Here is a 26,741-nt window from a genome sequence, read left to right as displayed (position 1 = left end):
TGTTAGATTATGGTGACGTTATCTAGGCTGGCTAAGAATACTGGGGAAGGGGACCTCCCAGTAGAAATGCAAACATCAGTGTACAAATTTGCCTTGTTGTGCCCAAGAACTGTAAAGTCCTGCTTTCTTGATGACTGATGAGATCCACATTTGAATGTCAGGGTCCTGAGCACTGAGAGATTCCTTATGAAGAGGGAAATGTTGACCTGTACTGTCTGTGAAGCTTTAACTGATATAAGTTCAAGAACTGCATTGCTGACTTGGTTCTGCACCTAACACCACGTTTTATGTAAAAGCCCCGCTCCTGTATGCACATGATCCTGGATCACTTTGATGTTTAGTCTGTGCTCCCTGACAGGAAAGACCTGGCCTTTTTGAGAGTTAGGGGACAGAACAGTAGTGTGCTGTGTTTGATGCTGTGGAGACATCTTTCACCTGCAACACTCAAAGCTAGTGGAAAGGAGGGTGTGCCCTTGTTATGGCAGCTTTGATTTTACACAAGAGGTCAGTGGTGGAATAAAGAAAACCACATCTACAAATGCTTCAGTTTTTTAGGAGATGTTACTACTTTTGAGGAATACTTTCTGATAATCTTTTGAGGGTACTTTCTGATAATCCTACACTTACGAGGGCTGTTACTGAAATCTGTGAGGAGAGTGGTGTGTGCTTTCTTTGCTTTCTTTTTTTGCTTTCTTAACTCAGACATGTTAGACTTGGTCTTAGCAAGTGCTGGTGCTTCTTCCCAGCCACCAGCTGCCCTGCACGTTTATAGCTCCCATTTACTTATTCTTCCACTAATGAAGCCTCGTTTATCTTGATTTCCCCTTTGTATAGGGTTGGATCTCACTTCTGTTTCTTGCAGTAGTTTCTTGGGTGTTGCTAACTGTCATATCTCTTACAGAGCCCCTCAGCTTGGGCTGCCGGTTGGTTCTGCCTCATGTTCCTGCCATACTTCAGTACTTCAGCAAAACAATGTTAAATGTGGAGAAGGTGAAAAAGAAGAAGTACAGAGCTCAAGTCAGCAAAGAGCTGAGTATACTTTCCAAGTAAGTAATTCTTAGAGCCTGAAATGGCTAAAAAGCTAGAAGGAGGGAGGAAGAAATAGGCTTATTGTAATAGTTTCCAGATTAAAAAACAGTATGTCTCAAACTTTTCAAATTTACAACAGTTGTAAATACCTGGATCTGTCATTGACCTTGCAATTTGCTGGTTACTGAGGTAATAAGTTTTCAGGAGTTGAATCTAGCTGGTTTTGTTACTGGTACTCAAACCTGATGTCTCTTGAGACTAGAAGAAGGTGCAGAAATGCCTGCAGTCATGTGGAACTGAATGCTTAGGTTGGGACTGTGAATTTGGTGGGTATGCTCTGTTAGCCTGGATAGGCTGACAAAGCCTTGTGAAATTACACTAGTGCTGACAGACTTCTTTGCTCTGTACTGGTGATTGAAATGATATAAAAGAGTAAATTACCTTGTTCAATTTTGCAGGATCAGCAAATTCATACAAGAGAAGAGCCAGAATTCAGTGCTTGTGAGCCTTCTCCTCCCTTTCCTTTATCAGAGTAACATGGAGCAGGTAAGTAAAAATTATTTCCTCCCCACTATTAAACTTACGTTTTTCTTTAATAAAGTGTATTTGTTTGTTTAAGATACACTTTAAAGTCTTACTGATTACATGCCATTTCTCATTATTAGCCTGCAGTAAGTCTTCATGTGTTTGTAGTCTGCTCTGAACATAGTGCCACTGCATGTTGATGTGCACTACTCACCCAGAGGTGCCAGTGCCCAGACTGATTCTGTTTCCTCTTTTCACGTGGAAGGCCTGCAGAAGTTATAATGCAGTCTTTACTTTCTTTGTCACTGTAGTCAAGCCACCAAATTACTTGTGGTGTTTGAAATAATTGCTCTTCTTCACTGTGGATTTTATACACCCCAAAGCCACAGCATGTGGACAGCAATGTGAATAGATGTGGTTGGGGATGTAGCATGTGTGGTATGCAGTGCTGCACTAGTCTGCTGCAGGATGAAAAGCAAAAGCAAGCTGTATACAGTACTATTTTGGGGGTTTAAATCTGTGAATCAATAGGAGACCACATGTGATTTCTGTTGAGGGAGATCATACAAGAGCTTCTTTACTGTGCAGTGACCAGGTACTGGAACACATTGCCCAGAGAGTCATTGGAGTCTCCCTCATTGGAGATGCTCAAGAACTGTCTGGATGCAATCCTGTGCCTTGTGCTCTGGGATGAGCCTGCTTGAACAGGGAGGTTGGATCAAATTGATCCCCCGTGGTCCTTTCCAACCTGACCCATTCTGTGGTTCACTGAAGTATATGGTGCTGTTAATGTTCATCTCACATATTCAAGTCTACTTTTTAAAGCTCTATTAGTTCTCCTGACCTTTGAGTTGTAGGGAAAGACACATAAAAGAAGTCATTTTTGTGCTGACAGTCATCTCTTAACACTGTTCTGTTTCTAATTGAAAGGTTGCAAATACCTCTGAAAGATTTTATGATTGCATTGTTTCCTTCTAATTTTTTATTATCATTCGGTATCTCTGGTCTGAATAAAGTACAGCCGTGTTCACTTTGTGTCTTGAAATGTGTCCCAAGGAAATGAAATAATCTTGTTAGGTTTGGATACTTACTGAGAATTATGTGTCTCTTTCAGGGTACACAAATTGACATTCTGGAGACAGTGCAGAACTTGCTGAGGCATTGCTCAAACCCCACCAGCTTTCTCAAACCACTGGCAAAGCTTTTTTCTGTCATCCAGAACAAACTGTCTCGGAATAAGTTGTGCTTGGTATTTCAGGTATTGCATTTCTACATCTTCTTATGGGTTTGTTTTTTTTTTTAAATTTGTTCTAAGAGATCAAGAACAGAGTAACAGCAGCATACATGACTTAAAAACCTTTTTAATTTACTTCTTGTGTCAAGTGAAAGTAACAGAATTCTATGTGATAGAAATTAATGAGCTGCACAAAGATTTCTAAAAGTTTTGGCTTACAGCCTGATTGATGTGAGCCTCACCAGGGATCTTTAGTGTAAGAGGAGGCAAGTAAAGCACTTCAACCACAAATCCTGCATGCTGATGAAATAAGAATGGATTTCAGTATCCTGAAGATAATTTTTATTCATATTTTTCTCTTACAGTTTATACTAGGCTGTTCTGTATTACTTTGAAGTGACTTACATAACTTCTTAGCAGTGAAACACAGGAAACATTCAGTGTAGATATTTAGGAACTTAGGAACTTAAAACATGTATCCTCCAACTTCCCTAGGAAAGGCTCTTACAGAGATTCTAACATGAGAGAGACTAATGCTGCTTTTTTTATTTTTTGTCTCGAGTGGTAAAGTCTTGAGTTATCCAAATTTTTGACAACTAAAAGAGTTAACTGGGTTTTTTATGTTTCTTTTTAGACTTTATCTGACTTAGACGCTAAGTTGGTGTATATTACTGATGTTGTTAAGGTATGTAGCTTCTTTGCTCCCTTTTTCCCCCAATATGGTACGATCAGGTTTCTGTCATTTTTCATTAACAATTTGTTGCTCTGCCTTAGCTGAATGCCTTTGATCAGCGACATCTGGATGATATCGACTTCGATGTGCGTCTGTCAGCATTTCAGTCAATCACAGCCCACATCAAGGAAATGCAGACAGTGGATACTGACTTCCTCATCCCTGTTATGCACAACTGCTTCTATACTATCCAGGTTGGCTGAATATTCCTTCTCTCACTGTATACATCATGTGTCTATGATGAATCTAACTTTAAACTTACTTCCATTGGCTGTTTTTTGACATCATGTAACATGCAGAAAGTATCTTTAGGTATTCTTGCAAACACATTTTTGAAGTTTTACCTGTTTACCTTTTCATCTGTGTGTCCCGAAAGGAAAATACAGTGCAGCACAACTTTCTGTCACTGAGCCCTGGAACTATTTGGTCATTTGTACTGGATAAAAGGCACATTACAGCCTTGAAAGGCTGATTTTCTATTTGTTGCAACATGTTCTGGTTGTGTGGGCCTGCTGATGAATCTAAAAGATTTTTTCCTCCTGGGTAGGGTGGGCATTACTAATTTGGGACTAGAACTTCTATAGGAAAGCTCTCAAGAGTTTCTAAGTCTCTACAGGACTTGATGTGTTGTGTCCAGTGATACTGTTCTGTCCAGGCTTTTGGGAAGAGAAAGGTGTCATAGCCAGACTCATGTGGTGCTGTTTCTTCATCCGCTCAGCTCGGGGATATGGCTCTTAGTGACAACGCAAGCCTTTGCTTGACCAGTTTCATCCACCGACTGGCAGAAATCAGCCACACAGAAGATGAGTACAAGGAGCTAATCCAGCACACTCTCCTGGAGTCTGTGAGAAGGGGTCTGAAGAGTAAGACTGAGGTAAGGCAGTGGTATCTGATGACACATTTCCAGCTATCATCAGGGTAATGAGGTGTTTTTTGGGTGAGTTCTCAAAGTCCCCTACTGGGATAAGAAGTCCAGGTACCCACTATAAACTTACCCTTCATTTGAAATTTTACAAAAGCCTAAAAAATTATAGAAATTAGCTGTGTTTCTCTGCTGTTGTTCAGCTTTTCTTAGTTGTAACTTGTTCTTTGGAGGGGAGGCTTTAATTTATATGCAGTCCATAAAAGGTGCATTTGTTGTTACCAAGAATTAGGACGTTTGACTGAAACACTTGCAAATGACAGCACTGCTATTCTCAGGAGCGTGTACCAGCCTCTACAAGGAATACTTAACATTCACTGCTTGCTATTTGTAGAGCATCCAGCAGGACTACACATCACTGCTTTCCTGCCTCATTCAGACATTCCCAACAAATCCTGAATTCCAGGATTTGGTCCAGCTGATCAACCGCCATGATCCTGACATGGACTTCTTTGAGAACATGAAACACATGCAGGTAAAAGACAGCAGGCATTTCTTAGTGCCTCTCCCCACCTGCCAAGCAAAGGCATCTTACTGTGAGGGTATGTTTTGCAAAGCATCTGTGTGTTGTCTGCGGAGAAGTTGAACTTGTGTCATTAGGTATCATTACAAAGAAGAGGGATGTGGACAACATCAGGACTAACTGAGAATCAGTCATGTTTCTATCTAGAAATGTCTTGGGTTTATGACAGCCCACAGTCAGCAGTATCCTGAAGATCCCTCTGACATAGGCATGGAATGGGTCTCTGTTTTTTCTTGCCTGTTCCCTGCTGCTCTCAGTCTGGAGGCTTTGCAGCCTTTTCCCATTCACAAACCTTTGCAATATAAATGTTACACGAAGCCTGGTCTTCTGGTTTTTCTTGCAGTGTGAAAATACATTTCTTCTACTTTCAGAGATGTAATCTGAGAGAGTCTTTGTTGCATCTGTAGTTATATGCGAAGTTGTAAGTTTTTAACTTGTAATTTTCTCTGGTCTTTGCATCTCATTGCAGCAGCTGCTGTCTGCAGTTGCCTCTTTTGTCTAACTGAAGATAGCACAGTCTTATGATTGTGGATCCACAATGCCATTGACTTGGAATATCTATTGAGGGAAAAGTGAAAACCCAGAGATTTAAGGAAAAGGGCATGCCTTGGAAATGACTAATATGTTTATGCCATTACCTAGAACTGGGACATTTTCAGAGCTGCTGGATGTACATGTTCTCTTGTGCTAGCTGTGACTCAAGCACCACCTCATTCACTGTCTCCCATGTCTGACTCAGATCCATAGGAGGGCACGAGCTCTGAGGAAACTGGCAAAGCAGCTCACTGAAGAAAAGCTTGTGCTGTCTTCTAAATCCCTCCAGAACTATGTCATGCCTTATGCTACAACTGCCATTTTCAGTGAAAAAATGCTTAAGGTAGGCTCTTTTAATTGAATGCATCCACCTGAATATTTTCACCTTTCTTATATAGCATTTGCCTTAAAAACCTAACCTCTTTAGATAGCTGATATGTTTGTGAAGTGAACGTCTCCATTGTAGGCAAAAGTGCTGTGCTGGTTTTGGTGGCAGAAAGAGTTTGGAAAGTGCAAGTGCAGTCTGGGCCCAATCCTATATCTGCTAAACTTATCCTGTTTCTCAAAAGTTGATCTCAGAAAACTGTTTGGGTTAGGGTTTTTTTATTGTTGTAGTTTTTCACTTGGGGTTTTATTTATCTTTATTTTTTGTAATCAGTTTCTTATTTTTTCCCTCTGCCTCCAAACTTCTGTCTTCCTGTTTAGTTGTGAGATTAGTTACTCTCTGACAGTAGACTGTGGGAATATAATCTGTGCGTAGTAACAGAGGTGGGAATAAATACGGTTTTCTCTGGATTTAGAAAGAAACTGCAGGAATTGGCAGAAAACATTGAAATCAACAGCAGCTTTGTAATTAAAATTTGAAGAGTGACATTTGTTAGTCACTTTCAGTGAAATTACTTGTAATGTCAGTGTGGATAGACTTTCCACCTGTGGCTTTGAAAAGCAAGGTTTCATACTTCTGTAGTTCCCTGCACACTACCAGAGGAACAGCAGACCTGCTTCTGTCAAGCCGAGTAAATTTTTTTTATTTGCTTACTGTCAGAAATACTTTTCTGAAGCTGAAACAATTAGAGTCAGGCACTGGACCGAGCCCCTGCAGCAGTGCAGGCTGTGCCCCTCAGTAGCTCTTCAACCAGAGGACAGTAAAATGTGTTGATTGAAACTTTGTTGAAGAAATAGACACATTTTATGTCACACGTTAAATGGGTTTTTAGTCGATCAGCATAGCCCAGCAATGTGCCATGTGTTTGTGGTTGGATGCCTTGACTGGTTCCTGTTCTTAGTTCTTAATGCAAGCGAGCCCATAGGTTGAAGTATGTGAGAAAAATAAAATGTGTGCAGAAAAATTTGGAGGAAGTGGGTCTGGAGATCTGCTTGATGGACTGTGATTTTTGGGGTTTTTTTTCCTAACATGGTGCTCATGTGGACACCTAAAAATACCAAATCCCAGGCATCCCCACTAGACAGATGTTACTTCTGTCTCTTGTTGCTTTGAGTAAAGGATGCTTTAGACACACAACCACTGTGAGTGCTAACAGCAACTGATTTTCTCTCTTTTGAGCAGCATGAAAATATGGTAACAGCCTCAGTTGAAGCTATTGGAGCTGTCTGCCGGCGTCTTTCATGGTCAGCATATTTGTACCACCTAAAGCATTTCATCCATGTCTTGCAAACAGGACAGATCGGTACGAAGCTGGGAGTCAGGTGGGTACCGTGAGCAGTGCTGCTCTGGTTTTCTCCAAAGACTGCTTAGGCACAATTCAGTGTTTTTAGGAGCATCACATGGATTTTAGCCTCTTCCCTGAGATGAGAGATTGCTGACTTTGAGATGGACCTAGGCAAGTGAAGGTGGGCATGGCTTGCTGCCTGCAACAATTAAGTTTCAACACCATGTCTCACTGAATGCATGGCAGTGGTTCTGTTAGGCTATGCCTGCTCCTGGAACACCTCCATTGCTCCAGTACCACTCTCTGTGAGGTTTCACAGTGAGCAGGGTCACAAAATTCAGGCAGCTGAGAAGTAACCAGTTTTTATTTTCTGGGGGTTTTCAGGATAAACCTCATTACGGTGCAGTGTCACTGAATATGCTATTTTCCCAAAAGTACTTGTAAGATTTTTCTGTTGTGTGTGTATATACATCCTCTTCTTTTTGTGCAGAGAGGTGATCTTTCTTCATGTTTTCCTTCTGCAGCTTGTTAGAGACAGTGCTGGAAGCCTTTCACTTTGACCATGAAACACTTGAAAAGCAGCTTGTGACCATTGACAGCCAAGGTGAGCTTTTTGTGTCTGCTTGTAAAAACACTACCTCAAATTGCTCAAATGCAGCTAATCAAAGTTTTGTGTTTTACTGTTGACAACAGCTACTCCTGTCTTTTTAGAATGGGCATACTGGAAGGTGGTGTTGACTTTTCTCCTCAGGGGCAGTACAGATTTTCCTCCTGTGTGTTGACAAAGTCAGGAGCGGTGTAAGGAATCATCTCCACATTACCACTCCATCCCAGGCATCTGTAAACCAAAACAGCCCAGAACCTGTGTGGTTCTCAAGGTCTGCAGCCAGCCATGTGGCTGCTGACACAGCTTAGTTTTTTATCTTTGGTGTTGGCTGCTCTCATGGTTATCTGCAGCCTAGATGTCCTCACCTTGCTTCCCTCACTATTTCACAGGATGAAGTCATATCTTTAACTTCTTCATTATTGTGGTTACCTATGTTGGGACCTTTGGGTGAAGGAGGGAGATACATCACAGCTCTGCTTGTCAGTACCTCTTGCCCTGTGAAATCCTCAGTTTTAAGTGAATGGCAGTTCTCTATAGTTCAAGCACATTAGCCTTTGCTAAGCTGACTGTGGGGTACAGACACAGAGTGACATTGTCTTTGCTTTAAACCTGGCTCTAAGGAGTGGTTATCAAAAACCAGCAAGCCAAAGCTTCATTACCCAGTAGAAGAAGCCTGATGCTTATTGGTGATTTGCTGTCACTGGTGATAGGTAGGAGCTTTATCTAGAACTAAGCTGTCACAAGAGTCTCAATTAAGCCCCCAAGTTTTGTGTTCTCCTGTATTTACCTGTACTTTTGGCAATTACTTGATAGAAGCTGCTGCCATGGACCTTGAGCCAGTGGTGGAGGCTGAAGAAGCCATGGAGCTGGAGCAGAGTGAAGGGGAAGAGGAGGAAGTTGAAGAAAAGAATGGGAAGAATCTCACTGAGAAGCCAGTGGAACCTGAGCAAGCAGCTGAGCCATCTGAAAGTGCTGAACAAGTGCCCAAGCCTGTTTCGTTCTTACCCCGAAATAAAGAGGAGCTTCAGTGTCTGATCAAACACATTCAAGAAACAGTTACAGTCAACATCTTGCCTAAATTGCACAGGTGTATTGTTGCAAAGGTAAGGAGTTGACATTTGAAAGGTCTTTTGTAGGCTGCTGCTTTAAGGATTAGGATACTGTTTCAGAGCCAGTGAAAATGCAACACATTAAAAAAAATAGGTGCAGCTGAGAGAGACAGTCTGAAAGCACAGAAAAGGCTTGGTGCCCTTTACTGAGTCATGGAGATTACTGACAGACCCTCTGGTCAGTGTGGATGTGGTGTCTTAACCTCCCTGCTGAGAGCTGTCTCAACCTACACAAGTGAAATGATTCACTTTGTCCAACCTCTTGAGGAGTTCTCAGCCACTTGCTAGCACCAGCCTAGTTTCTGTATTGAGAACACAGGGATTTATCTCACCTGTCCTTTAGCTGTCTGGGTTTTTCCTGCAGTCACCAGAAGATAAGAAGATAAGGTCAGGCTGTACTTGACCTCTTCTAGGATTTGCTGAGAAAAAGTAGGATTTGTTTCTGTATATTAAAATATTTGCATTGTGTTTTGCTCTCCTAAAAAGGTTAAAAGAGACGAGGAGCACAAGCTTGTGAAATCCAATGTTGTGAATGATGATGAGGTGGTTCGTGTTCCATTAGCTTTTGCAATGGTCAGAATGATGCAGTGTCTTCCCCAGGAAGTGATGGAAGCTAACCTACCAAGGTAAATCCATTGGGGTTCCTTAAATCCCAGGGGACTGTTCATTGTGCAGGGAATGAATGCAGTCACCTTTCTCAAGCTGTGGTTACGTACACGGCTAAAGTCAAGAGGGACATCCTAACAATCCATAAATACTTATTTTGGAAATTCCTATTCCTAGTGACATGCACCTCTGCACCTCAGCATTTGCTTTCTGTAAATCCTTACCTAAGAGCAGAGCTGTGAATCAAGGTGCAGAGGCAGGGCTGATTGTGCTGGGGAAAGAATAATGTACAGAAAGAAAGGACAATCATTAAAACATCCTGAAGGACAGTAGGTGTGTGTATGCCTGTAAAACCTCTCTGTGAGGCTGGCTGTGAGTACAGCTGTGGTTGTGAAAGAAGGCTGAAAAGCAGCCTCCTTGGCAGTGTAATTAGTTCTGCTCTGCTTGGAGATGAACAAAGCTGTCTGTCTTTGTTTCCAGCATCCTACTGAAAGTCTGCACATTCCTGAAAAACAGATTTCAGGAAATACGGGACATTGCCCGTAACACCCTCATTAAAATCATGGAAGTGTTGGGAGTGCACTACCTTCTGTATATCTTAAAGGAGATGCGGTCTGCACTCATCCATGGGTACCAGGTAATGCTGAAATTCTTCCTCTTCTGCTCTCTGTAGGCTTTCTTTAATGTACTGGGAGGAGAATCCAAAGGGAAGTTGCTATTGAAATTGTTTTGCACTGGCAGAATAGCTTGGTATAATGCAGGTAAATACTGTTGCTAATGCCTACATCAGTCTTTGTTATGCCCTGCCAAGTGTCAAATAAGGATCTGTACCCTCAAAGAACTGAGAGTCTAAGCCATTTTCCTAGTGAAGAGGTGAGGTATGAATGGGAAGGATGAATTTCTGGTTCCAGTAAGATTAGAGGAAATCATTCAGCAAGGTCATGAGGGCTAAGCAGTATCTGAGGGGAGTTGCTACGGAGACCGCACAGACAGTGTGTGGTGATGCTATTTGAAGGCTTGCTTCCTAGATCCAGAGCCAAGGCTCTGACTATTAATTCATCTTTCCTCTTCACGTGGTTTGGGTTAAGAATCATTTTTCATGTGAATTACCACAGGGGAGGAGCGTGAGCTTCTAGCTGTTGTAACAGTGAAAGCACCAATAAGAGCAGCCTAAACATGCCAGTAAGAGCACTGGGGATAGAGGGGGTTCCAGTCCTCTTATCACTATGAGGTAGGACAGGGATCCTTTTCCTGTTGCCACTACATGGATTCTCATGCTCCCAGCATTTCTTTTTCTTAATGAGAGCTGAAGTGCAGTGTGTGACTTGTGATGTCTCTAGTATGGGAGTGTCCCCATCCAATATGATTGAAGAAGTCAATGCAGAAGGTTGGAAACATGATCTGTTCTCTTTTTCTTTAGCTCCATGTGCTGACTTTTACTGTGAACCTGTTACTGAAGGGCCTTGCTACCAAGCTCAGTGCTGGTGATTTGGACCCCTGCTTAGATATCCTGATTGAGGTAAAAGCTATTCAAGACTGAAAGAAAAAGCATCATGAAGTGCTTGGGACATATTCTGGGGGGGGAGGTTTTGTCTCTGACTTGGTGGCAAACCAGGCTATTGTGTGTGTACTGCCAAGGAAGGAGGCATCAGTAAACCCCTTTGTAGAGGGTAATCAAGAGCATAGAGAAGTCACGTATCTCTGGGGCTGTATCCTGAGCCCTGCATCCTGAGAGGAGGGGATGGATTCAAGATTAAGACACCTAACTATGTTTTCCCGTACTCTAAATGGCTGAGGAAGTCAGCAGACTCAGTGCCCACAGAGCCCAGGAGCTCAGCTGGCCACACAGATGGGGTATATTGGGATGTATTGATCTGACTGCAGTCCCATTCCTTGTATTGCAACACCACAGAGGAGTGTGAGAAGAGTGTTTTCATCTGGTGTGCTTAAACTAGGATGTCCTTGTTGACCAAGGAAAGACAGACATCATTTGTAGGAAACCTGGAGAATTGTTTTTTCTGTGGCTGGGGAAAAATAGTGTTGTTCTGTTGCTACTGAAGGAACCTGCTTTTCTTCTCTCATTGACTTTTCTTGTCTGTTTTCCAAAGATTTTCAACCAGGAGTTGTTTGGGAATGTAGCTGAAGAGAAAGAGGTGAAAGGAATTGTCTCCAAGATCATGGAAGCACGCAAAAACAAGAGTTACGATTCCTATGAAATTCTTGGAAAGTTCATAGGAAGGGGCCAGGTGACAAAACTTATTCTGCCACTGAAAGAGGTAAGGAAAGTCAATCAGAGTCTCTCCTATTAACTTTGTGCACTCTCAACTCTGTAAGATGATTCTAGAGCCTCTGGGTGGCTACTTTGAAATCACCTATGGAATCTTGCTTTGGCTTCCCATTTTCCTTTGGGAAAGCAGTGTGCAACCAGCTCAAAAGTGAAACTTTACTGTTGATGTCCAGGGCAGGGAGTGGCATTCTGGGAAGCTTTCTACTGCTGTTGGAGTGGAAACATGCCACTTCGAGTTCCCCATGCACTCTCCCTCTTGTTTCCACTGCCCACAATTGTTTCCTCTGGAAGGAAGTCCTGCAAGGCTGCTCTGTGATTTAATCTCTTGTGCATGGAGGAAATGTCAACAAAAGTGTCCAGGGTCAATCCACATGCAATAATTGCCTTTTCAAAGATGCATATGTTTTAGCAGAATGCAAGCTCACACAGGAAGGGAACTCTGGTTTGCTCATTAGATCTTGTGTCCTGGTGCCAATAGGTGAACTGGCTGGACACTGACAAGAGGCTGGAGAGGAAGGGAAGGATGTTGGTGCAGAGCTGAGGCCATGGGATGCTGTTCACATAAAGAGCTGGGGGCTATGACAACACGATGAGAGAGAAATTGCTCTAGTTTTTCCCATGATTTCTGAATATAGATAAAAGATAACTGCCATCAGGCTGTCCTCTGAAATTCTCATGGTTTTACCCCTGCAGACTCTGGAGAGCACTACGAGCTTGAAGATAGTCCGGAAGGTACATGAGGCACTGCGTCACATCATGGCAGGGCTGATCTTCAACTCAGACATGAATGCAGAATCCCTCCTCCTCCTCAGTCATGGTCTCATCAGTGAAAATTTGCCTCTGCTCACTGAGAAGGCCAAGTGAGTTCCAGGATGTTATTCAGATGCTCTGGTATTGCTTTGCAGAAATGGCACTTCTCAAATCCAACCGAAGAAATGCATGAGAGTTTCCTTGCTTTCATTCCCCTTTTGTTTTCAATGTAACTGAATCATTTGGGCAGTCAGAGAGCAAGGAGAAAGCTTAGTAATGGGAGTTAGCATTTGTTGAACTCATGGGAGTCTACTCTTGCAAGTGCTCGGGACCTTCAGCAAGGCTTTTTCACTGTCTCATGAGTTGATAACATGCGTTTGGGTGTTAGGATGAAGGGACGAGGGACAGTGTTTAGAAGCAGGCTGCAAACATTTCTATGGGGCCAAGGAAAAACATGGGCTTTCCCTTAATTGCTTTGCTGCTGGGGCAGAAGATGAGAAGAACCATCAGATTTTCTCTCCATCTGGTGGTGTCGCTGCTCAGAGCTGGGTTTGGGTGTCCTGCATTTGCTATTACATAGGCTGGCTTTCCTTAGGATCTGACAGCTGTTTGCAGACTACGTGGAGCAGTGTTTGTAGGCCATCAGTAACTGAAGTATTAGTAAAGAGCAGTGAGCAGTGGCTGGAAGTGTATTTGCTTGAGGGAACTTCCAAAGTTGGTTTGGTCACTAAGAAAAAAGTGAGGATGTTACACAAATGATTGTGTGTTTGTTATCTCTGGAATAGTGGCATTGTTCTCAAGTCTGAGTCCCGTCTGTCATGCTGCTTTCAAATTGGTTTTATTTCATTGTGGTCCATCTGGGACCTGTATTTGTGTGCTGTGTGGGGAGCAGCTGAGCACAGTTCAGCTCTTTTTACTCCCAACTGCAGGATTGTTGTGGAGAGGGTTCATATCTGAATATTTTCCTTTGCCATACCTACACTGCTTTTCAGGAAAAAACCTACCCCTCCTCCAGACCCTCGGCTGCAACCAGAGAGCTGCCTGCTGCTCCAGCCCACTCCCACAAGAGGAGGGCAGAAAGCACGTGTCAGCAGCAGGACTAACACATATATCCTGGTTGATTCAGGACTTCGGGTAAGATCTCCTCAGATAAAAACTTTGAATTCAAAATTTTGTTAAGGATATGCAAAGGAAAGTATTCTGGATATATTGTTTTAATAGTACAACCATTAGCCTTAACTTCACTTTGTATATTTTAACTCCAGTGGTGCTTCTTAGAGAGCTATAAAAAGTGCTCAGCCTGTTGAAATATCTGGGTGGGATATGGCATAAATTCTACTATAACCTGAAAGAGTGGTGAGACCTTACTTGACTCTTTTGCATTCTGACTTTGAGATGAATATCCTGATCTTTCTATAACAGCTCCTGCACATGAGCCTGAAGAGATCCAAAGTAAATTCTTCTGAAGAACATGCTTTGGAAATGTTAGACCCTTTTGTTCAGCTGCTTATAGACTGCCTGAAATCTATGGATGTCAAGGTACAGTTCTGAGCTGAAGTTCTGTTTGCTGTACTAAGAAGAGTCCTGACCACAAATACCCTCTTGCAGTTGACTTGCAAGAGAAGAGAAAGCCACCAGTTTTTCAAACCTGCTTTAACAGGTGTGCAGAGATTAAGGTGTTTGAGGGCATGAAGCCAAGGGAAGCTTGTGGCTGATGGAGGACTGAATGCCCTGCTCCGTGTTGCAGGTTTAACTGTGGGCACCTTCTCCTAGAGAATGTTCATACAAGGAATTTACAGACTATCTGTGAGGACATTCATGAGATCCTGTAGCTGCTGGGAGCAGTGTTGTCACAACTGTGGCTTCTTTTGACCCAACTCCAAAGTCTTAATTCCTAGCACTGTAGGCAGTCACTTTTTGGGACAGCTTTTGGTTTGAATGAGCTTAGAGAATCTGTTGAACTTTGAGTTTCCCAAGAGTGGAAGGCATACCTCATACCCTGTCAGATACTTGGAGTGGGGCTTTCCGTGTCTTGAAGGCAGCTCTGCTTCAGAAAGCATTCTTGCCATCTGCTGAAACAATGCTGTGTTAATATCTTTACCTGGTAGAGCAAAGTTATAAAATATTTGAGTCACAGGTAGTGCTTTTAGAACTGAGAAGCCCTTTGTGTTACCTATCAATAGTTTGAAAGAGGTTCAGCTAAAAAATGGCTTGAAAGAGGTTCAGTTTGTTAGCTAATTGCCTTTTACCACAGTTGTAGGTAGCCTGGCCATGTCCATAAGAGTGTGAAGAGTCCTCTCAGTGTCACTGTATCCACCTGATGTCCTTTGGCTCTCTCTTCCAGGTGATAACTGGTGCTCTGCAGTCCTTGGTATGGATTTTAAAGTTCCCTTTGCCTTCTGTCAGTACGAATATGGAGTCACTGATCAAGCAGCTTTTCCTCTTGTTGAAAGAGTTTGCCAAGACAGGAATAGCCAAAGGCCAGAACTTCCACCTGGTTGTGAGCTGTTTCAAAGTAAGTCAGACCTAGCTCTGCTCATTTCTGTTTTAGGATTAACTTTCTAGAGTGAGACTCTTCCAGCTACAGATCCCTCCCTCAGCTGTCCCTGGACAGGTAGTCTGGAGATCAGAAGCTAGTGAGGAATATGTGGCCTTGCTGATTCTTGCCCAAGTACAAACTTAAAGATAGTTGCCCCCTGAAAATGCACAGCTTGGGTCTGAAGAAATATCTTTATAGAAACATGTTTGCCTTCTTTCTTCATTGTAGTAGTATCTTGTTCCACCTGAGTAAATTCTGGTAGCTGAAGTTAGACATGGGAAGGGGGAAATTCACTTGTTTACTTTTGTTTCAAAATTGCCATCTGAAAGCAAAATGTGATGCGAATAGTGCTAGCCACATGTTCTAGGGCAGCAGTTTGTCTTTTCAAGCTGAAGTGGTATAAATCAAGTCAGACTTTGGTGTGGACCTTTATTTTATGGCACTGTGTGTGTATTGACAATGTGCAATTTGATTTCGTAGTGCGTTACAATACTCGTGAAGAATACGAAGAGTCAGATAACAAGCAAACAGCTCCAAGTGTTGCTTGGCTTTGCTGAAGAAGACATTTATGATTCATCATGCCAGGCCACTGCCTTTGGCCTTCTCAAGGTATTTTTGTGCAGCAGTCGTGGGCATTCTGTGACCCACTGGAATAGCAGTGATTCTGCTTCCTGGTGAAAGGCTGTGCATTCTCATACCAGGAACAGGCTATAGAACACTGTTAAAGCTCTCCGTTATAAGAGAGGAAAAATCAACAAAGCTTTACTGTTTGACTTGTCATCACTGTTTAAAATTGTTTGGGAGGCTGTTTTATACACAATGCGTATGAGGATGTATTTGGATCGGAGTATGTTTTTGCTAAAGAATCAACATCTCTGATCATTAGATCAGGTATTCTGTGTTGCCCAGAAGAAACAGACATGGATATGTAAGCCATCCTTCCTTTTTTTTTTGCCTTTGAGCTGCTCAGTCTGTGTGTGTGAGAAAGTCAGTGTTAAGGTACCCCCTGAAACCAGTGTAATCTGGGTTGTAGTACTGCATCTTACACTGTGTAAGCAAAATGAAATGAGTCCAACTGTGCTTTGACATTTTCAGGCTATTTTATCCAGGAAGCTGATTGTCCCTGAAATTGATGATGTGCTGAAGAAGGTTGCCCAGCTGTCCATCACAGGTCAGAGTGAGCCAGTACGAGTCCAGTGCAGGCAGGTTGGTGAAGAGTCTCTCACTTTATTTACAGCTGTCTAACAGGCTAGAGGTCTTAGCCATTCTAGCACTCACAGACATGTGCCTTGGCCCTGCTGAACCCTAAACTCCATTTCCCCTTCTTTACTGATCTTTATTCCTCTTGTTATCTGGCTTCAGTTATTGAGACTGGTGCAAACCAGAATCACAGACTCTTTGCCTATAGTGAGAGTGTGGCGTGCCTTCACAGAACTGTAAAACTGTTTTGGTTGGAAAGTTCCTTTAAGGTCATTGAGTCTAACCCTTAACCCAGCACTGCCCCATCCACCACTAAGCCATGTCCTCAAGTGGCACATCTATACTTTTAAATACCTCCAGCCTTTTTCAGTAGTCCACCACTTCCCAGGGCAGCCAGTTCCACTGCTTGACCACCCATTCAGTGCAGAATTTTTTACAAATATCCAATCTAAACTTCCCCTGGTTCAACTTGAGGCCATTTCCTCTTTTCCTGTCACATGGGAAAAGAGACCAACCCCTACCTGGCTACAGCCACCTTTCAGGCAGTTGTAGAGAGTGATAAGGTCTCCCCTAAACCTCCTCTTTTCCAGGCCAAACACCCCCAGTCCCTCAGCCACTCTTCATAAGACTTGTGCTCCAGCCCCTTCTCCAGCTTCATTGCTGCTCAGCGCCTCAATGTCTTTCTTGCTGTGAGAAGCCCAAAACTGAACACAGTACCTGAGGTGCAACCAGTGCCAAGTACAGGAGAGCTGCTTAGCAGCAGTGACATGGTCCCTCCTCTGGAGGCTTTTTAGCCTATGTAACTAAGCTTTGCTCTTTTTTAAACCCCAGGATAAGCAAATTTGCCACAAATCCATGATTGCTTCCCTCTACTTCCTCATTTTTTCCAAGATAAAACCAACCAAAAGACTGAATGAGTTACTTTGTCTCAAGCATTGGGATACAGGTGCAGTAGGAGCACAAAAAACAGCTTTCATAGTTACAGGATGGATTTTGAAGGGTGCAGGGTCTCTTCACATACGCCTGTGCAAATCACAGTAGTACTTTAAAAACAGATCCTGTTCCAGGCACAGAGCTTGGCAGCAGTTGTTGACCCTTTGTGTAATAGGAATGGGATGAGAGGGATGATTCTCATAAGCTTGCTGCTCCATCACTAGATTTTCTTCATAACCTTTTCACAAGCTTACCTGAGTGTTTATTTTAACTCCTTTCTGTATTTTTGTTTTTTCTTTCCAGATTTACTTAAAATACATTCTGGATTACCCCCTTGGTGACAAACTGAAACCCAATTTGGATTTCATGCTTGCACAGCTGGAGTGAGTTTATATTCCTGACATCTCTGTGAGAACAGAACTTTGCTTTTATGTATGACTCCAGTGTGCCAAAATGTTGTTTGTAATGAGCAGAAGGCACAACTGAGGTCTTCCTTTTCCTACTTCTAAAACACTTCCCTTTTCCCAAGACAGGCTGTTTGATGATGCAAATCCTTTTTTCTTGTCCCTGTTTCACAGCTGATTTTGTTCTTTATCTGTTGGTAAACAAAGGTTCTGTTGTTTGCTTAGTGGTTAACCACCTCCAGTGATTGTGAATCACCATAAAGTCGCCCTAAGACACAGGTGAAGTGGAAAATCCAGGGATTTTCCTGGAATAAGGGACGGTGCATTTATAAGTGACTGCTATCCCATGGCAGTGTCTCAAGTGTAATTGCAGGCACAGTTAACGCAGCTGTACTGATTCCACAGGAGCGTTGTGCCTCCAACCTCCTCCTGAGCTTCACCCCTCTCTTGCTCAAGGTGACAGCAGTTTACCAGGTTCCCCAGCATAGTGTGGCTGTGCTGACTCAAATGGGCTGGAACATGGCCTGTTTGTGTCCCTGTGCTCATTCTCTGACAGACAGAGCTGATTGGCCTGCTGCTTCTCTGTCCACATTTTCAGGCCAGGTCTGGTGCCTGTTGTAGAAGATCCCTATAAGTGCATGTTTCTGGAATTGGTTGTTCAACAATTAGTAAATTGTTGGCAACTTCATAGGAGGATCCGTAACAGTTAATCCTTCATTTCTTCACAGGTATGAGTATGAAACTGGGAGGGAGTCTGCACTGGAGATGATTGTGTACCTCCTCGACATGTTCCCACAGGTAATGAGCACCCCCTGGTGTTCCAAGAATCAAGCAGTTACTGTGGTTTGCAGTAACAGCATTTTCTGAGCAGTTTATTCTGGAAGCACTTGCTAGTTCCTATTATCTTATCGTGAGCAGAACATGCACTTATCTCCAAAGAACCTGGCTTTTCTCCAAGAGAGAAATGACATGCTGGAAAGTCTGCAGTACTTCTTTGCCTAATGTGCTCTGTTTCCAAGGAAAATAAAGCTGTGTCAGCTGGAGTTTGGATAAACTCAAGTCATGATTTGTGCCAGAAACACAACCAGTTTAGGAAATGGGGTCGGACTAGAAAGTGAAGTCTAGAGTTTTCTTACTGTAAGGGTTTTTCAATATTCATGAGGGATTATTGACTGAACTGGTGTGTTCTGTTTGGTTGGCCTGACTGGAGAGGAAGGGCTTCTCAGTGGGGTGGATCAAAATGAGAGCTAGAAAGTAACTGTACGTCTGTACAGGATCGCATATGCAAAATCTTAAGCTGCCTTGAAGTTCTGCAGCTGGAGCTTAACTGTGTATCCAGGACACTGGAAGAAGTGCAATCAAGCAAGAATGTGGAAGGAAGAGAAATTCTGCACAGTAAGCTGTGTCAGCACTGCCTGATTATTTAGTATTTCAGATTGGTTCCTGGGAACTCTTCAAAGTGGCAAAGAGCTGCAATCTCTGAAAGGAGTGCATTTGGGATACTGCTGCCATGCTGAGGACTTAAGCCTGTTTCAGTGAGAGTTGGGCATAAAAATGTCCTTCAAGGCTTCACACTCACTTTGCTGACCCAGGGATATGGTAGCAAGTCAGAGCAGGGCTGGGGCTGCTGTACACTCCCTGTATGCTCCAACAACAGGGCAATCTCATTTTAGCAGTTCAGCTGCCTTGGCATGAAGCCCACCCTGGGCTAACACTGCTTCTGAATATAGTGCAGCAAATACCCCTGGTTTTCTCTTTAAATGCCAGAAGCTCCTTGGGTATTTGTGGTTAATAATGGTTGTTTTTTTTCTAGGATCTCTTGCACAAATACTGTGGACTGTTTTTTCTCTCCCTTTGTATGATGATGATAAATGATGACTCGGCCAAATGCAAAAAGATGGCAGCTTTGACGTGCAAATCTCTTCTCCGTAAGATCAGCAATGAAAAACAAGACCTGATGTTTTCACTGGTCACAGAGTGGTTTCACAGCAAAAAGGTACTCTTTTGTCTTTTCACTGGCCAGGTCTGAACTCTGTTGGAGGGCTGAGTAAGATTGAGACAGGGGAGAGATTGCTAGTACCAGATCCGGTGGGTTGTGGATTAGTTGTTCCTGATTTAGAGAGCAAGAAATGGTACAGCTTCATAAAATTGCACAAATATAGCTGCTGATGCTGTAGGTCAGCTTGCAGAGTCTTCCCAGCTGCATTTTGCAGCTTTCTAACAGTTCCACTTTTGGCTCAGCTATTTCACAGTGTAGTCTTTGCTCAGGTTAGAGATTTGAATAAAATCCTTTAAGCTCTCCTGATCCCAGCATTTTGTGCAGACTTTATCTCAGACATGCTTCATTATGTTGCTGGCAACTGGAAGGCAGAAAACTTGGTCTTCCAGATTTGCTGTTTTGATCTGGGTGCTTGGGTGATGAGCTGTCCTCTAGCTGAACGCAGATTCTGTGCCTCTAGACTAGTGGAGTTAGCATTCTTCATCACTTCATGGTTTCTATCATGATATGTTCAGTTTTGGTTTGTAACTGTAAGCTGCTTGTTACATTGTGAAGAGTTGCAAAGTAGCTCCCAGATCTGCAGTTGGGAACCGGTCGGGAAAAGGTCTTCTGGCATTCAGTTTTAGGGTGAATTCCCAGGGATAACTTGTGCTGCCAGGTGCAGCATCTTTTTCAACATACTCTGAAAGCCAGCTTCTCTTAAGGTGCTATTGCCACAGGCAGAAAGTAAAGGTTGCTACCAGCTCCTGCACTTGGGAGCTGCAGGATTTGATTATCAGAGTTAACAAGGGGCATTACTTTTTGTATGTCAGAGCTTACACAGGAGGTTGGCTGCCCAGGCATGTGGTTTGTTTGTTGAAGTGGATGGAGTAATGTTTGAACGGCGGCTTGCAGCAGTCCTCACTTTGATTGAGAAAGAAATCAACCCAAGTCAGTTCGAAAATGTAAGTAACTTTTCTCCATGCATGAAGCTCAAGGAAAGAGAATTAAGAAAATGGAAAAAGGGAAGAAGCATAGGAAAGATTTAACAGTTGGGCTTAATGTTCAGGACTGAGGAGACACAAAACACACACATTTGTTCTGAAGAGGACCTCACTGACCTAGGACCATATTTTTTGCCTGTAAGCCCAAATTTGATGTCATGTGTCACAGCACTAGGGAAAAAAAAACTTTGCAAAGCCACCTGGCCTGAGCCTGGAGCTGTACAGTGTAATCAGCAGATACCTTGCAATGTGGGAAACACGTCTGCTAGCTGTAGAGATTTGTGTAAGCATTGCTTGTCAGGAGTGCGTGGCTTGTGACTGTCTGCTTTGTCCAGTGTTACCTACAGCTTCAACTTTCAGAGAGGTTCCCTTTCTGTACTTGAGACCATGGTTTTGTTGTATGGAAGATCTTTTTAGTGCACATGATTAACTCAGAATAACAAGGCTGCCTGAGATTCTTCCTGGCATGTGATAATCCCAAAGGGATTCCAGTTACCGGGCCTGGGGCGTGGCCATGAATGTTACTAATGTTCTGCATGCTGCCCTTGCACAAGAGAGAAAATAACCTCAGGATCTGTAAATTGGCAGAAGATGAAAATAAAATGCCTGCAGTGAGGAGAAAATTGGTGTAATCACACCCTGTGCTGTGACATGTACTCACGATTTACATCAAGCCAGCTGGTGGTTGCAGGCAGGGTGAGGCCCACAGGCAGCACACACAGTGTTGTCATAACAACTCAGGGCTTCCCAGGTGATACAGGCAAATCTGCACGCAGCTGGGCTCTAGTTATGAGAATCAAATCCACACAAATACATGCACAGACATAATGTGTGTAATTTCCTGCATTTAGAAACCCAGCGGTTTGTTACAGTAATGTCTGTGTGGAAAAAAGAAGAATGATTCTAATAAAATCTCCTGCAGGGATTGTCTCCAGAGGAAATACTTCAGTGGAGGTGTTTCTGTTCTGTTTATATTGGGAATTGGGTACAAGTCAGTCTTCTGGTTTTTTGTATGGTTGATCTGAAATTTATTTAGTGAGGATTAATCAGCCCTGTTCTCATAAGTTATATTTTTTGACTTGCTGATTTTATTAGATAACTGAAGAGGAAGAGGAGAAGGCTGCAGATAGGCTGCTATTCAGCTTTCTTGTGCTGATAAAAAAGCTAATCACAGAGTGCAACTTGATTGAATTCACCAAGAACAAGGATGTTGTGAGCAGTATCTGGGGTAAGTGTCATTAAGGAATTATTACAGCTGTTACAAGAAAGATTCTTTGTGTGCCTTGTGGTTTTTCACACGCTAATATAAATGACTGAACTTTATTCTGCAAGGTTTCTGTTCTGCAAAATGCTAACACACAGTAGTTACTAGGCAATGAAAGAGAAGTTGCTAATGAAAAAGGTTACATGGTTGATGAAAACAACACATGCCCTGTCTCAGTTGCTGGGAAGTACTTTCTATTATCCCCAGAGCAAATAGTTGGAAACTATTACATGTTTCACTATAATTACATTCTCTTGGATGAAAACATTGAGCCCTCCTGAGAAGATGAGCTTTCATTGATCATTTATACCAGCCTAAATCATACATACCAGCCAGAAAATGATGACACATGGTAATAGTGCCCTAAATACTGTGTGTCTGTCAGGATGTGAAGACTTGGAAGTTACTTGATTCAAGCAATTTCCCTGTACGTGAGATTATATAATATCAGGCTATTTACTGGCATTTTGTTGCCCTTACTTTAACTGCTTCATTTGCTGCAATCAGAAGACCTGAAGTGGTTGGTTAGTGACTTTGAAGAGTCCAACCTGCCAGGCGCCTTTAGTGACATAGCAGAGAACCGTTGTTATTCTGGATTTTGGTGATGGGCAGCTTGGACAGAGGTGAGACAGGAGGGCAGCTCCATTTCTTCTCTGAAGCATTCTCAGCATTTGACCATCATCAGCAGGGCCAGCTGACACAAATCTCACAGCAGCCAGTCCCCAGATATCATGGGCAGACGAGCTGTGGCACTGAGTCCCTGAGGGGACCATAGTTGTTGCAGAAACATGACTTGCCTGATCACTGTGGGGACATTTGGCTACCTGTAGGGTTTTGCTGCTCTCCACTTTGGCTATATTGAGTTGCTAGAAAGTCTTTTATTATGTTTTGAGCAGATGAGCACAGTTCATTTCATTTCATACATCTTTTTATTGCAGCATATGCTATGGTAATTGTTGGGTAATTGTTAGGGTTCTATTTTTACTCTCAATGGACCATCTCCTTAGCTGAAAGAGGTTTTCTTTTCCCCAGATCATGTCCAGTCTCACCTGTGGTATCCTCATAGCTGGGTCTGGCTAACAGCCACTGAGATCTTTGGCTTGTTGTTTGCATCTTATAAGCCAGAAGATCTTGTCAACAAATGGAAGGAAAGGAAGTCAGGGAAGAGAAAAAAGACACCAGCAGCGCTGTCTGCATCCATAGTCTTCTTGACTGCTGAACTGGACAAAAAGGTAATGATGTCTGTACCACTCCTTCATACTGTTCGCTCTGCTCGTGCCTATTCCCTGATTCGGACATAAAAACAGTTCATACTTTGGCATGCACGTTCCTCTTGTAGTCACTTGTCTGCTGTCTAATCCTCATCACCGAAAGCATTTGAGGAGGTGTCTCTGCTGCTCGGAGGGGGTTTCTCTAGGGTCTTACTCTCAGCAGCACAAAAATATGCTTTTATGTTGTAAGATGGAGGCAGAAGTTGTGTGGAGCTGATCCTTTGGTCTCCCCTGGGAACTGCCTTTGGTGACTACAAAATACTGCTTTGAGTCTCTGCTACCAGCTCTCTTCAATGGAGTCATTCCTTTCTCCTTTTTCATTTCCCCAGATGAAGGATCTTGCGTTTGCATTCTGCCATCAGCTGCAGTCCAAGTTCCTGGACATGTCTCTCAGTGAGCAGGTAAGGCAGGAGCCTGTCTGGGGCTGCAGGAGGGGACAGAGCAGGCCCTGGCACGTGAGGGATATTGTGTTCTAGTCAGGACAGCACTGCTACTGTCTAGTGTTGGCTCAGGGCAGATACACAGTTTGGGGCTAGCTGCTCTCTGCTCAGGTTTTCTTTGCAGCTGTGAGCCTCTTGGGGGCCCAGAAAGTCACCAGTGTGGTGTCAGCCTACTGGGGAGTGCCAGGGACAGAAAAGGGGAACACTATGCAGGTCAGGACTGGGGTCTCTGCCATTGCAGACTCCTAGGTTGGTAAGTTCCTCTGTCAGATCAAGTCTTGGCTCTTACATGGTACTTACAGAGGTAACCCACAGTGACTGACTCCGTTTCCACACTTCAGGTTATAAAGAATTTACTTTTTGTGGCCAAAGTTATTTACTTGCTAGCCCCTGCCTCAGAAGAAGGTAAAGAGGCAGATGGAGAACTCAGGTGTGAAGTGGAAGAGCAGGAAGTCTCAGAGGATGAGAGAGATACTTCAGCTCAAGGAGAGGAAGAAAGGGAGGACACACAAGAGAAAGGCCAGCCAGCCACACTGCTGTGGCTAATGAAGAAGCTCTCTGTCATGGTGAAGAGAGAAGCAGCATATTCCCCTAAGGTCCCTCTAAAGGTAAGAACAGTGTTAGTCCCACTGCTTTTGATGAGGTTGGCACTTCTGCAGGGTACTGTTGCTCTGGCTCTTTGCTTTCAGGGGACGAGGTGCAGAGGGTGCTGTGGGCTGGGACAAAGGTACAAAGGGTGCTGTGAGCTGGCACTGAAGCAAGGGTTAGTAGGTGCTGAAGAAACAAGCCTTTCATTTTGGGGTTTTCAGGAAAAGGCTTGTGCCAGTCTGGTTCTTGCTGATGGCCTTGAAACAGCAGTTTGTGACTCAGGTGTCTAAAACAACACCTGTTGTGTTGAACTATGATGCATGGCCCTCTGGTAGCAGTTCAGTTAGGAAGTTTCCTTCCAGCTTTCCTTACTTCATGTCCCACACGCTTCTTTTCAGAGAAGCTGCATCTTTAAGTTCCTGGGAGCAATCTCGGTGGATCTGGGGCAAGACAGGATCAAGCCCTACCTTCCAACAATTCTCACCCCTCTGTACAGGGAGCTGAACAGCAACTATGCAGAGCAAGGTAAGGGATTTCCCTCACAAAGAGCAATGTGCATCACAGCTATGCTTCAGTTCAAACACCACCTGCCATTCCTTTTGTCTGTTGAGGCACTTGTATTTTAGTCAGTGAATTTCACTGCTTACTGTCTAACCAAAATACCAGGAAGGGAGGAGAGTGCATGTCAGCTGAAATAGAAACCTGCATGTTCAGAGACTGGAATGAAGTTAAGCATGCTCCTGTGTCCAAGCAGGTAAAGCTTGAGCATGTGGTGTAGCAGGAAAAATGTACTCAAGGATGGGCTCAAGGTGGCAAGACTTACAGAATCCTTGCTGAGAGGAACTTGTAAAAACCATTTGAGAGACAGAGGGAAATATTTGCCCTGCTCTGTTTTCCCTTAGCACCCCTTTGGAGGGTTTTTTTCACCCCCAGTATCTTTTTTTCCTCCAATGATTGTAATTAATATATTGCCACTAACTAGTGATTCCAACAATTAAGCCAGCCCTTGTTTTGCTTATCAAGGATGCTGACTGACAAGGCTGGAATCATCTTTATTTCCAACAAAGCCTATTTCACCAGAAGCCTAGTGGCTATATACAGAAAGCCACTTGTCATTACCTTTGGGATGACTTTACCTTCTAAAAAAATTGCTTCTCAGAAGCATTTTTGTTTGTTTGTTTGCTGGTTGAAAAGCCACTCTCTAGGAAAGCTGGTGAAGCTCCAGGAGATTTCACAGGTGCTAGTCTGGGCAAGGTTTATCAGTGCAGCTGTTCTTTATTAAAGGCAGAGGAATCCATACTGTGCTCCTGGCTTTCGTTCCATATGCTGAAAAGATTAAGTCGATTTTGTTTTAATAGATCCAACACTGAAGAACCTTTCCCAAGAAATCATAGAACTTCTCAAGAAGTTAGTGGGGCTGGAAGCCTTTTCGCTGGCCTTTTCTTCTGTGCAGAAACAGGCCAACCAGAAAAGAGCAATGAGGAAAAAGCAGAGGGCTTTGCAGGTAAGATTCCACTTTCTCTTGAGAGTAAAAGAAATAGGGCTTCTCTAAAGGCTTGATATCTGCCCAGGAAGGGGAGAAAGAACTTAATCCTTAATTACGACAGTTTTACCAGTCTCTTTACAAAACTTGCAAGAAGTTACTTGTGTGTGATCAGCCTCTTGTGCAGGTTCTGGCTGACAGGAATGGTTTCCTGCTTACCTGAAGGGCAAAGCAGCCTAAATTCCCTCCGTTTTATGGAACCTAGCAATGCCCATGCATTGTCTTAGCAGACACCAGTTTCTTAGGACATTCATGATGTTCACAGGGACTGCTGTTAGTTGTCAGTGAACTAACAGTGTACTGTTTTTCCTTAGACTGTAGCAAATCCTGACATTGCTGCAAGGAGGAAGCTGAAGAGACACAAGAATAAAGCGGAAACCAGGAAGAGAAAAATGGAATCCCTGCGCCCTACGTACAAGGCCAAGCGACATCGAAGTCATGCACTGAAAGATTTAGCAATGGTGGAATGAAAAGGCTTTTCATTCCTGGAGGATTAATTTATAAAAATTAATACCAAGCTAAAGAACTAATTACTGCTTTAAAAAGTACTTGCATATATTTATTAGTATTTTTTTATGTTCTTTTTCACTGAGGATCTTAAATAAACACTTTAAATTTTTTCCAAACCTGTATATTTACTGGAGCATGTACAGTTGAAAGGGTAACAACTATGATATTTGTATTAAATTTTACTTAATTTGTAAGAAATGGGTTCTGTGATGACTGCATTCCTGCCTGTGAACACACTGGTCCAGGAGAGAAAAGTCTGCTTCCTGACTTTGATTTGGCCTTCAGTTTCTGCAGCTATACTGTCACTTCTGGCTAAGATGAGAGTGCAGGAACAACAGCTCATGAAGGTGGAAGTTAAACTCAAGTTACTCCCCTGGCACATCAGGGCAGTAGTGTGTGCTGAGGACACTGATTTTCCTTTCAGACACCCACTGAATGCTATGTTGGCAGCCAAAGGTGTGCTACTTGTGCTCTCTTGCTGTACTTCACTCTAACACTGTGTCTTGCACTGAAGGGTCATGAAGTAGAACAATACCAG

General features: G+C 43.1%; 1 protein-coding gene across 1 annotated transcript in view; it reads left to right on the top strand.

Moving 5' to 3' along the window:
• Positions 1-26,401, top strand: part of UTP20 (UTP20 small subunit processome component) — a 63,987-nt gene extending 37,586 nt beyond the window's left edge. The window contains exons 31-62 of the mRNA XM_086885803.1: positions 902-1,046; positions 1,488-1,575; positions 2,669-2,812; positions 3,423-3,473; positions 3,563-3,715; positions 4,240-4,395; positions 4,778-4,918; positions 5,706-5,843; positions 7,068-7,207; positions 7,695-7,774; positions 8,591-8,880; positions 9,373-9,512; positions 9,973-10,129; positions 10,913-11,011; positions 11,601-11,768; positions 12,473-12,639; positions 13,522-13,663; positions 13,952-14,068; positions 14,874-15,044; positions 15,549-15,677; positions 16,164-16,274; positions 17,505-17,584; positions 18,334-18,403; positions 19,419-19,601; positions 20,417-20,548; positions 21,683-21,815; positions 22,884-23,083; positions 23,452-23,523; positions 23,904-24,170; positions 24,549-24,675; positions 25,509-25,654; positions 26,008-26,401. Of these exons, the coding sequence (XP_086741929.1) occupies positions 902-1,046; positions 1,488-1,575; positions 2,669-2,812; positions 3,423-3,473; positions 3,563-3,715; positions 4,240-4,395; positions 4,778-4,918; positions 5,706-5,843; positions 7,068-7,207; positions 7,695-7,774; positions 8,591-8,880; positions 9,373-9,512; positions 9,973-10,129; positions 10,913-11,011; positions 11,601-11,768; positions 12,473-12,639; positions 13,522-13,663; positions 13,952-14,068; positions 14,874-15,044; positions 15,549-15,677; positions 16,164-16,274; positions 17,505-17,584; positions 18,334-18,403; positions 19,419-19,601; positions 20,417-20,548; positions 21,683-21,815; positions 22,884-23,083; positions 23,452-23,523; positions 23,904-24,170; positions 24,549-24,675; positions 25,509-25,654; positions 26,008-26,163 (4,493 nt within the window). The 3' untranslated portion in view covers positions 26,164-26,401. The remainder of the gene's footprint in view (positions 1-901; positions 1,047-1,487; positions 1,576-2,668; positions 2,813-3,422; positions 3,474-3,562; positions 3,716-4,239; positions 4,396-4,777; positions 4,919-5,705; positions 5,844-7,067; positions 7,208-7,694; positions 7,775-8,590; positions 8,881-9,372; positions 9,513-9,972; positions 10,130-10,912; positions 11,012-11,600; positions 11,769-12,472; positions 12,640-13,521; positions 13,664-13,951; positions 14,069-14,873; positions 15,045-15,548; positions 15,678-16,163; positions 16,275-17,504; positions 17,585-18,333; positions 18,404-19,418; positions 19,602-20,416; positions 20,549-21,682; positions 21,816-22,883; positions 23,084-23,451; positions 23,524-23,903; positions 24,171-24,548; positions 24,676-25,508; positions 25,655-26,007) is intronic.
• Positions 26,402-26,741: the final 340 nt, after the last annotated feature.

This window comes from Cyanistes caeruleus, chromosome 4, assembly GCF_971803275.1.
Source record: "Cyanistes caeruleus chromosome 4, bCyaCae1.hap1.1, whole genome shotgun sequence".
Taxonomy (NCBI): Eukaryota; Metazoa; Chordata; class Aves; order Passeriformes; family Paridae; genus Cyanistes; species Cyanistes caeruleus.
The sequence above is the reverse complement of the archived record's forward strand: the minus strand, read 5'-3'. Positions and strand labels throughout refer to the sequence as shown.